The sequence below is a fragment of the Mastigoproctus giganteus genome, chromosome 3, assembly GCF_048544385.1.
Source record: "Mastigoproctus giganteus isolate SK-2022 chromosome 3, ASM4854438v1, whole genome shotgun sequence".
In the NCBI taxonomy this organism is placed as follows: domain Eukaryota; kingdom Metazoa; phylum Arthropoda; class Arachnida; order Uropygi; family Thelyphonidae; genus Mastigoproctus; species Mastigoproctus giganteus.
Window position 1 is genome coordinate 80,535,209 of NC_143577.1, and position 11,350 is coordinate 80,546,558.

Below are 11,350 nucleotides of genomic sequence, written 5' to 3' on the forward strand. Positions count from 1 at the left end.
ACAGTGAAATGGGTACTGCAGTTGTCTTCACGTATAACACTATCTCTGTATCACTTTCTACTGAATACAGCTGAATTATGTGCCATCAAGCATGCCCTAGAAAATATCCTCCATCTGTCCATCCAAAAAAGTATAATATATAGACTTGCAGAGTGCACTGCTAGCCCCTTACAAAATACATCTTCATCTACTCATCCTTCAAAATAAAGCACATAAGAACAAAGCTGATGAATATCCAGGAACACAGCAAATAGTTATGTTATGCTGGATCCCAAGCCGCACTGGGATACTAGGAAATGAATGTGTGGACTGCAACTAGACATCCAACACAGTTTCATCACATTATTGCACATCTAATATATGAAGAATATGTAAGGAACAATGGACACTTCTGCAGCAGATTCAAATGTTACAATCTCCTTCAAATAAAATCTGAATCATAGTTATGGGCTTCCAGCTTCCATGTAAACCGAAAGGAGGAAATAATCTTAGCCAAAGCATGAACTGGTTACAGTTAGCTCTCACCTTTTTTCTTCTTGCAGGAGATGATCTTCTACAGAGTACACACTGCAACTCTCCACTCACAATGAAGCATATCCTTGTTGAATGTACATATGCACTCATGCCCAGCAAGTCTCCTTCAGTTGTCTACCAAATCATAAAGAATCTCTGACGCATTGCCATTTCATAGGTAATGATGCAAATCTGTTTGTTTTTCTGCCTTCTAAAATGGATACAATTATATGACCATTTCTGACTTCTTATAACAGTCACCATATATAGCCTCCATATTGTTGATAGGTGCAATATGACCTAAGTAGTCCTTACACCAGAAATAACAAACGTGCTGGATAGGCTGTGTAACTATTGAATCAAGTCCATTAATTTTCATGGGTATTTTAGATAGTGTATTTTAAATATGATTTATGAGCATGAATCATCTTAAAAATTAGAAAAAAATATTAAAAAGGGAATAAAGTGCATTAATTTAATTTGTTTCCTTCCCCTCAGATTCCAAAGTGTATCACTTCTCCCCCCTCCAACTACAAGACCATGCTAACTAGTGGAGAACAGTTCAGCAGCACACAGCAGGCTGAGGTACACCTGAATTTCCTTGTTTGGGTTTTGTGGATGCTGAAAGAAAATAACAGATGAACTTTGTACAGTACATTTTTTCAGTGTGACCAAAGTACATATGCTATTGCATATGAAGTTTTCTTTTACAGACAGATTTATTGCCACATACCATATGAAACAGCAGTGTGAAGAACATTGTGGAAGCACTTGATAATATATGCAGTTACAGATTAAATTGTCTTGTACCAACTATCGTGTTATATCAATCTGCAGGAACTTGGAAATAACTAGTGACTTATTTTTACCTTGGGTGGGGGTGGGGGAATTGTGTACAAATTTTACAACGTAATTGCTCAGTTTTGCATAAAGGATTTGTGACTTGTTTTGTGTGAATTTTTTTATTTAATGTAAATCGTTTTCATCTATCACCAATTTTATATTTGATCATTGGACCATGAATACTTGGAACACCAGTATTTGTATATGTTACATTTATGTGTTGGATAGACAAGAAGTTGGTGGGTGGGTGTGCAAGTATACATTTACTAGTATATGCACGAGTTTGGAGGGGGGGGAAACTTTTGTATGAATGGTTAGGAATTGTGTAAAATTTATGACTATGAAATTCAAAATATGTAAATGCATTTTGAATCTGTAATTTTCTCCAAATTGAAATATCTGCTGGTTAAGAAATTCAATATTATTTGCAAATGATGATTTTTTTTAAATTAAAAATTCATATTTAAATACTTTCTTCTTTATTTAGAAAGCCGACTACATTACGTGATTTTTTTTTTTTTTTTTTTTTTTTTTTATGAGAGCAAATGCTGTTGATATTGGTTTTGATTTTCCTTTAATGACTGAAATGGTTGACATATCTTTAGGAGTTGACTTTTAGCAAAAAAAAAAAAAAAAAAAAGTTTTGTTACCATAAATTGCAGCATGTGTTTTAATTTAAACATGTTATACAAAGTGGTGTAATGTTAAAAAAACAAAAATTGAATTTTTGGTTTTTAAATAAATTTTCTGATTATTAGAAATGTAAGTCATTTTAACTTGCATGTTTTGGAGAGCTTTAGCTCACATGTGAAAATTTTGAGTAAACCTTTGTTAAAAACACGCATGTTTAATGGTGCCTCACTACAGACATGTTCAGTTATTTCATATACAAATTTGTTATACTTGATTGTAGATCACAGTATTAAATGATTTACTAATTGTATTCTGTCTGGATTTCCACAAAAGTTATATATGTTAAATTGGTATCTATTAATTACTTAATTATTTTATAATGCCTTTGTCAATAATGCTTTGCATGCTTAAGATCTCAAATTAAGTTTCACATAGCTGCATAAATCTATGACTACCCCCAATCATAACAACTCCTATGATGACTCCTGGGAATTTGGGCCTTCAAAGAATATTCAACTTCTAAAATTTTGAAATTCAATAATAAAATTAACATTCTAGGGTGATAATTTATAAATGGAAACAAAAATTATCTTTATGTGAAATAGTAAATGCTCAAATTCTGTAATATAGGTGGTTGATGGGGAAGCTCCTGTTCTGTTAACACAATCATTTCTGATCAAATGAAAGATGCAGTGAATATGGTCTTCAAAACATTTTAATATTAATTACAGCTGAAAAGTAACATTTTAATCACTGTTTACAATGTAATTTGATCCACTGGGCAGCAAACTGAATAAAATTCTGCATATATATATATATCTCACATAGAAATGGCATAACCTTCCCACAGAAAATATTAAACAGCTTCAGAAACAACTAATACCTTCATTCTGCATTAGTTCTAATTTGTCATAAAACAAACTATTTGCAGGCACATTTTTGGGCAAAATTATCTAAGTTCTGCCATATTAAAACAGTGCGGATAACTGTTTGTAATTAAAACAGTTATTTGTATTACAAACAGTGTGAAAGGAAGCCTAACAAAAACTTCTTCTTTACTCATTTCTAGTAACCAGAAATGAGTAACCAGTAACTCCCTCCCCATCTCTTAGATCATGCATTGATATCTTTTGAGGTTATGAAAGACATCAAGGCAAGATCCAATCTTCTTTACATTTCAAGGATACAGCTCTGAAACAGTCTTCATAGGCCAGCAACTATAGTCCATTAGACAGAACCTATTGGTAACTCTCTAGGAGGCTTTTGGATCAGCTAGTGTATAATCTTGCTGCCTCTAATCTACCAAATAGTGAATGAATGGGGGGGAGTCTGAGTAATGTGTACTTGGGGGGGGTGGCATTGTCAAGGAGCTGGATATATTCTTGTCATGTGTATGCCATATCCAAAACTTTCCTTACTTCATACAGCATGTCCTCTTCAGCTTTTCTTACTACTGAATACATCATGAATTGTCAAACTAATGGAACAAACTTATCTGTGAAAAGATCTAAACCTCTCAAACACTTCCTCATTCATTTCAAAAATATGTGGTCAGGTTCCAATCTCAATCATGTTCATTTCTACCTGCAGTCTGCCAAGCTCCACTAACTTTTTCTGATAAATCCCAATTATCAGTTGATACAACCACTGCTCATCTCAGTTGTACTAATTATTTGCTATATGATTCTTTTTGCTTCCAAGGTGGTACTTGTGCATATGTCTGTTCTGATATTCCTTGTAAGTGACAGTAATTTGGAATATCTTCTTTTTAACCTTAAAATCTCTCTGCTCCTTCCTGCCTAATCCTGGTGGTAGATGACTCTCATCAACTGGTGCAATACCACCACTTTGCTTATTGGAGGCTTGAAGTGGTAGAACCCATGTTTAGTCTCCAGAGCTAAGTTCCTGTCAACCCTTCCCCATCTCTTCCATCATGCAGTATGACTGATGACTTTTGAGGTTATGATGAACATCATGGCGAGATCCAATCTTCCTTACATTTCGGGGGTACAGCTCTAAAACGGTATTCGCAGGTCGGCTGCTAGTTAGTACACTTGACTGAACCTATTGGTAACTTTAGGAGGCTTCTGGATCTAGTGTATAATCTTGCTACCTCTACTCTGCCAGATAGTGACAGGAGGGTGTCAGAGTAGTGTGTTTTCGGAGGGCATTGTCGAGGACACGTTATGTTAAGGATCTGGGTATATTCTTACCATGTGTAAGAATATACCCAGATCCAAAAATTTGGATCTGGGTATATTCTTACACATGGTAAGAATATACCCAGATCCATTACCAAAAATTTTCATTACTTCATACAGCATGTCCCCCCCCTACTTTTCCTTACTATTGAATACACCATGAATTATCAAACTAATAGAGTAAGCTTATCTGCGAAAAGATCTAAACCTCCCAACCACTTCCTAGTTCATTTCACAAATATACGTGGTCTCAGTTCTAATCTCAACGATGTCCATTTCCACTTGCAGTCTGCCAAACTCCATGTACTTTTTCTGACAGAATCTCAGTTATCGGTTGATTCAACTACTGCTCATCTCAGTTGTTCAAATTATTTGCTGTACGATTCCTTTCACCTCAAAGGTGGTACTTGTGCATATGTCCGCTCCGATATTCCCTGTCAGAGACTTGGTAATTTGGAATCTCCTCTTTTCAATCTTCCCTGGTTTAAAATCTCTCTACCTCACTGTGTCAAATTCATCTGTTGTCTCTACCGTTCTCCCAACTCCACTAATCACTTGGAGCTATTTGATTTTCTCCAGTCCAACTTTCCTAACAGTGAGGTAATTTTCCTTGGTGATTTTAATGTTCACAACTGCAGCTGGCTTCCACTCTCTAGTCACACAGACCCAGCTGGTCGAGATGCTGAGGCTTTTGCAATTTCTAATGACCTTGCACAGATTCTATAAATCATTTGTACAGACCATACAATTCTCAATTACTTTAATAGAGAATTAGATTAACTGGCAATTCCTAATCTATCTTGAAACCTTTCATATGATCGATGATTGCCAATATGGGTTCAGTCAACCCACGGGTGTTTTGGGTTATGTTACCCATCTATGGAAAAGTTTTGTGAAATCAAGCATTTGCTCTTGACATTTCTAAGGATTTTGATCTTGGCATAAAGGTCTTAACAAGCTTCCATCCTATGGATTACCAATTATTTTTTGCAATTGGTATCCAGTTTTTTCACTGATTGTTCTCTGCACGGAATGGCAAATGGCTGTCTTCTAACTTCTCCACTAATGCTGGTGTTTCCCAAAGTTCAGTTCTTTATCCCTTGCCTCTTGTATGTTGATAACCTTCTTTCACTGACTGGTAACTCTATCCATTGTTTTACTGATGATATCACATTGCATTTTACCTTTCAATGTGAAAAACCTTGCCCTACACAAACAGCCTCAACTTCTTAAGTAAAACTGCAGCCATTATCAACCCACTGCAGGTTGGAAGCCTCCTCAGCAATTCATGCTGAGGGAAATGGACCATAATCTGCCATGCTGGTCCAGTGCATGTTGGCAGATCGACTGTATTTAACAGTCAGGGGCTTGAACCCCTGACTCAAAGAGCATGTGCTACTGCACTGCTCTGACTACTAGGCATAGACTTTTTAAGTATCTACCACCAATTTCTTAAGTGCTGATCTTCAAGGTAATTCTTCAATGTGGCAAAGATAAATTAGTTAATTTCAATACTTCTAAAACTTAGTTCCATCTTCTATCAAAAAGGATTCTACAACTCCTTTATTTATCTTCAATGACACTCAGATTTCTAGACAAGATCACATCACAAATATTGCTTCCTCTGCATCTAAAAAACTGGTTTCCCCTTTTTGCCCTTGGTATTACTTTTCTTCTAAACAATGCTTAATCTGTATAAATCTGGAATCCATCTGGAATCCACCTGTCCTACCTTGGAATAATGTTCTCACATCTGGGGTGATGCCCCCAAAGCCTGTCAACTTCCAGACTGTGTTCAAAAGAGGACAATTGGGTTAATAAACGATCTGTCTCTTATAAAGTCTCTCCATTTTGTCACATAGTCATTACTTTCTGCTGCATGCCATTTCTATAGATACTTCCATGCAGACTGTTCTTCTGAATTGGCATGTACTAAATACTATGGGTTGGAGTTCAATATTGCTTAAAGTTAAAATGTGTTAAGTGAAATGACTTCCCCATAATAAAAAGGTGATAACCACTGCAACCTAGAATTCCACAATGAGGTATTTTTAAACATGGTATGTTTGAACATATTAGTACCTGTTGCAACCCCAATATGCATAAATATCATTAAAAATGATTTATTGGAAGAAAATAAAGTAGCAAAATGCTTAATAAAACCAACCATTTTGTGTATCTTTAAATGGATCTGCACATTCTAGGGTGTTGCCTACTAAATAAAATATTGTATGTAGTGCACTTGCCATAGAGATTACAATAAGTAATTTTATGGTATAATTAGAGTAGAGAGCTATAGCAGTTTTGTTAATTTTAATCAATGGCAAAGAACTCCAAGTGAAATTGAGTGCTGCTGGCATTAATAAAAAATTTGAATTGCAATTTTACAATTTAAGATTACAAATATAGTAAAATTAAAAAACTGATATATCATTTTGTGCCTTATATTTTTCAATTTTGCTGTCTTGGGGATGTTCTGCTTACTCCACTGATGTTTCATAAGTGGACTTGTACTCATTTTAGAAATAACACCATTATCTATGAGTTGATCTAAAATTATTAGTGTCATTTTTAATGGGTGGTAGATGATTTTCATCAACAGGTGAAATACCACCACTTTGCTTATTGGAGGCTTGAAGTGGTGAAACCCATGTTTAGTCTCTAGAGCAAAGTTTCTGGCATCCCCCTCCCCCCATACTTCTCCTTCAACCCATGCATGGTACTAAGTACTATAGGTTTTGATACCTTTCATGTTTGGGGTTTTCATAATTGAATAATATACTAAAATGAGGAAATTTTGTTTTGTTAATAACTTAAAGGCACTGATCTGACAGGTTTCAGAGCTTGCTCCTAATCAGACAGTAGGCAGCCGTGGTTAGAAATCCTGTGCCAAATGAATTTACAGAATCTAAATCAGCAGCCAAATAGTGGATGAAAGAAAAAAAGTTCTTAATGAAAACAAGTTATATGAATATTAAACCCTCGGTATTGCACAGAAATTAAGTAAAGGAATGGGGTACATTTCAATGCTGTTGCTGAAATAATTTGATAAATGTTACTTTGTGTTACATTTTTAAAGCTAGGGGGTAGCCTATATTAGTAAAAAATCAGAATTATAGATTATAATATGCAAATAGTCAAGAGTTCAAAAAAGTTAGCAAGTGTATTCTTAATTCCATATGTTAATTTAGATGGCAGTATTAGTACACAGGATGTAGATGCAAAAAAAAGGAAAATTTTATGAACTGTTTATATTCAAAATAAAAATTGTACAAGAAAGGGGTCAAAACAAATAGAATGTGAGTAATATGATTTTTTAAACAAATTTTTATTAATCTGTTTATTGTTAATAACTACACTGTACTGCCACTTTATTAGGTTAATGTGTGCCCTGCTGTGCACACAAATGGTTTGCCCCACAACATTGCAAGTCACATAAACACAGTTGTGGATATAAATGCAGCAGAACAAACTTTCTAGTATCAGTTAAGTGTACAAACCATAGCATGAATGGGGAAAAGGAGTGATCTAATGGACTTGGAACGTGGCATGGTAGTAGGTGCAAGACGTGCAACGAACAGAAAACATCCTCTCAACGGCCCTCCTGTGGAAGAAAATCGCTTGATGAGAGAGATCAGAGGAGGATGGCTAGAAGTGTGCAAAAAGACGGGCCCCAATGTTGCACATCTCGTCAGAATACATTTTGTTCTGTACACCTTGGTGCACAGGACAAAATGTCACAACGGACCACTAGTCGCACTTTGTTGCGAATGGGCTACAACAGCATGAGGGCCATGTCGTGTACTTTTGTTATCAATGAAGAACAAGAGAGCATGCCTCCTGTGGGCACAGCAACACCAGCACTGGACTATCGAGGATTTGAAAACAGTTGCTTAGTCTGATGAGTCGAAGTTCCTGGTGCATCATGTTAATGGAAGGCTCAGAGTTTGGCAAAAACAACACGAATCCATGGACCTGTCATGTCTGACAACTACTGTGCACGGTGGTGCAGGGAATGTTTTCTTGGCACACATTGATACCCATAGATTCACATCTGAATGCCACATAGTACCTAAACATCGTTGCTGACCAAGTGCATCCGTTCATGTTGACAGTTTATCCTCAGTCAGATGGTTACTTCCAGCAGGATAATGCACTGGTGCACAAAGCCCAAATCACTATGGAATGGTTCCATGAACATGACAGACTTCTTTGCTGCAGTAGCCTGCTCTGTCCCTGGATCTCAATCCTATTGAACATCTATAGGATGAGCTGGAAAGGGCTGTTTGCTGCAGGCCTACACCTAAGTTGAATCTCAAGGAACTGTGACACACTCATGTGTGCATATTACTCCATTCCTGCACAACTTTTTCAGAATCTTGTTCAATCCATGCATAGACAAATTCAGGCTGTTTTGAAGGCTAAAGGAGGCTCAACATGCTACTAGGTAGGTGTACCTAATAAAGTGGCAGCACAGTGTATAAACTATATAACTTTAATCATATTTAGTGATGATTCTTTGCCAGTTGCACTGTATTTTTTTTGAGGAAATCAAAATTTTCAGTTCTGTTCTGCCATTTTACAACATTATACAGGTTTTCCTTCTTCAGTGTCTGTTTTTACATTTCCCATATTTATTGTTTTCATTACCGTTGTGAATACATTTTGGCTGTCCTTAATTCTATCATATCAAAAGCTATTTATGTATCTGAATAGTTACATAATTATAATTTTATATTTGTCTTTTCTCCTCAAATTGATATTTTGTAATGTTGATGCAAGGAAGTAAAGTTTATACAGCAGCAGCCACACACAAAAAAAAAAAAAAAAAAAAAAATCCACTTTAACCATTCTTTCTAGTAATTTGCCCAAGCCTTTAAATTAATTCAAAGTACCCCATACAGTTGAAGTTGCTGCATGTGCTTTGACCACTGAAACAGCCAGACACTTTGATCTCATGAAGCTAGAGAGGTGTAACTATTCTTTTTTCAGTTTAATGTGTCCTTGTATGAGAAAGAATAAAGATCAGAAAACAGTCTTCTGACACTTTATATGCTGCAATAAATAATTTTAATAAATGGGCCTCATGTTACCAACCATTAACAAGATTTTTGTTCACATGCACAGTCTTTCTTACTTTTGCAATTTGCCTTTCTCAAATTGCTGATGTCTTGTTGTAAAAGAGCATCTCTAATCTAATATTCTCACAGCCTATTGTTCTCTGGAATCTCCCATTTTCTTTAATCTCTATTTAATTTTATTATTGAGACGCCAAGCCTATCCTATAATTCTATTTTTCTTCCATTATTTCTGTTTAAAGCAATGTAACTAAATTTTTTGATGTAAGTCTTATTTTACTTTTTTTTTTTTTTTGTCTTTATCCCATTACCACAGAGTTCCTATAACAGTATGTCTGAGTGCACTCCAACATGCTCTGCTAATTCAGATTCTTAGGTGTTTCTTTGAGCTGTTTGTTGTTTTTATCTATGTGCACTTCAAATTTTCCTGCCTCCCATATATATATATACACCTTTACCATATTTACACTTATTTTTGTATATTACATGTTTTCTATTATAATGTGGTAGATCTTTGAGAAAACTCCCCATCTTATTAATTGGCTTAAAGATCACCCTAAAGCTACCCTTTACAGGTTCTTTTTCTGTTTTTGCCAATGCCTTAGATGTACAGAATCACTACTGCTCTTTTGTAATCCATATTCTGTATTTTCTTATGCCCTTGTTAATTAAATGCCTGTTAAATGTAACCCTTTAATATTGCTGATTTCATGTAATTATCACAAACTTTCAAATATTTATTTGTTAACATTTTGATAATACTTGTTTTAATTTTTATTAAAATTATTCATTGTGGTGTATAAAGTGTTAGGAGAATTTATTTTTTGTTGATCGCCTGAAGAGAAAACATCTCAGTTATAGGCATGATCAATGCTATAAGCATTTACCATACTTGAATATTTTAAAGCATTTTACACTTTAGTTAGATCAAGGGTTGGCAACCTGTGGCTCTAACTTTTAGCCCACATGTACAACAAGTGGTGATTTGAATATAGCATTATTTTCAGCACAACCAATTCTCAGTTTAGTTTGCCTGCATGTTGCGAGCAGAGCACATGTATTTGCAAGGTGTTGAAGGTTAAGCACTGCAGCAGTGGCAAATATAAAATAGTTAAAACAGGAACAAAATATCTGCATATAGGTATGTGAATTCATATTATAACTCACTTGAATTTTTAAATAAGTGATGTGGTTTTATTAAACAAGTGAAATAAGAGGACATTAAAATTGCTATCATTTTTAAAAATGTCAATTCAAAAGAGAAAGACTGAGCAAGAAAACCGAGAATTTAAGAAGGAATGGAGGAAGAAGAAGGAATCGACACAATTTGAAATGGAGTTAGAGGACTTCAAAATCAAGGATGTGGAGTGCAAGACTAAAATGCCTTAAAACTGAAATTGAGGATTTGGAGAGGCAAAAGGCTGCCCTTACAATTCTACACAAATGGACAGCAATATGGGGCAAAATGTAGTTGAAAAAACTAGTCCAAATTGCGTTCAATGTGTGTAGTTACCGGATACATAAATTTGAAAATATTTGTGTTTGGACTTCTCTCAGTTTTTGGTTCGACATATTTCTGCAAGCAAATATTTTTGAACATGAACTATATTAAAAATAAATCAAGAAACTGTCTGAACACGAGTCTCTCAGCATGTTTAATAATGAAAATTGTGGCATACTTTCCTGATGTTGAGAGACTCACTCAAGAAGTTCAGCAGCAAAAGTCTTATTAATTCGTACCTAATTGGATGTTTGTTACGTTTTTCAGTATTAATACATAATATTTTAAAATATATTTTTTAATAAAACACTTTCCCACTATTCTATTTCTTAAAAAAACTTCCCCTCCCCCAGGTTGAGCTGAAGTACAGGTCTTTGGCTTCTTTTTAAAATTAGATCAAAAATGGCTCTTCACTCAAAAAAAAGAGCAGACACCCCCCCCCCCCCTTCCAAAAATCCTCCACGTTATTTTCATTGCTTGTATCGGTTTCAGAAATTAATCCTTGTAATTTCCCTGCAGGGACTCGGATACCAGCAACCCCCTGTATACAGGAATTTTGCTAGCAGGGATAAGGAAGTGAT

General features: G+C 35.2%; 1 protein-coding gene across 1 annotated transcript in view; it reads left to right on the forward strand.

Moving 5' to 3' along the window:
* Positions 1-1,236, forward strand: part of LOC150088107 (cyclin-A2-like) — a 106,708-nt gene extending 105,472 nt beyond the window's left edge. The window contains exon 8 of the mRNA XM_090370023.1: positions 1,012-1,236. Within this exon, the coding sequence (XP_090226149.1) occupies positions 1,012-1,060 (49 nt within the window). The 3' untranslated portion in view covers positions 1,061-1,236. The remainder of the gene's footprint in view (positions 1-1,011) is intronic.
* Positions 1,237-11,350: the final 10,114 nt, after the last annotated feature.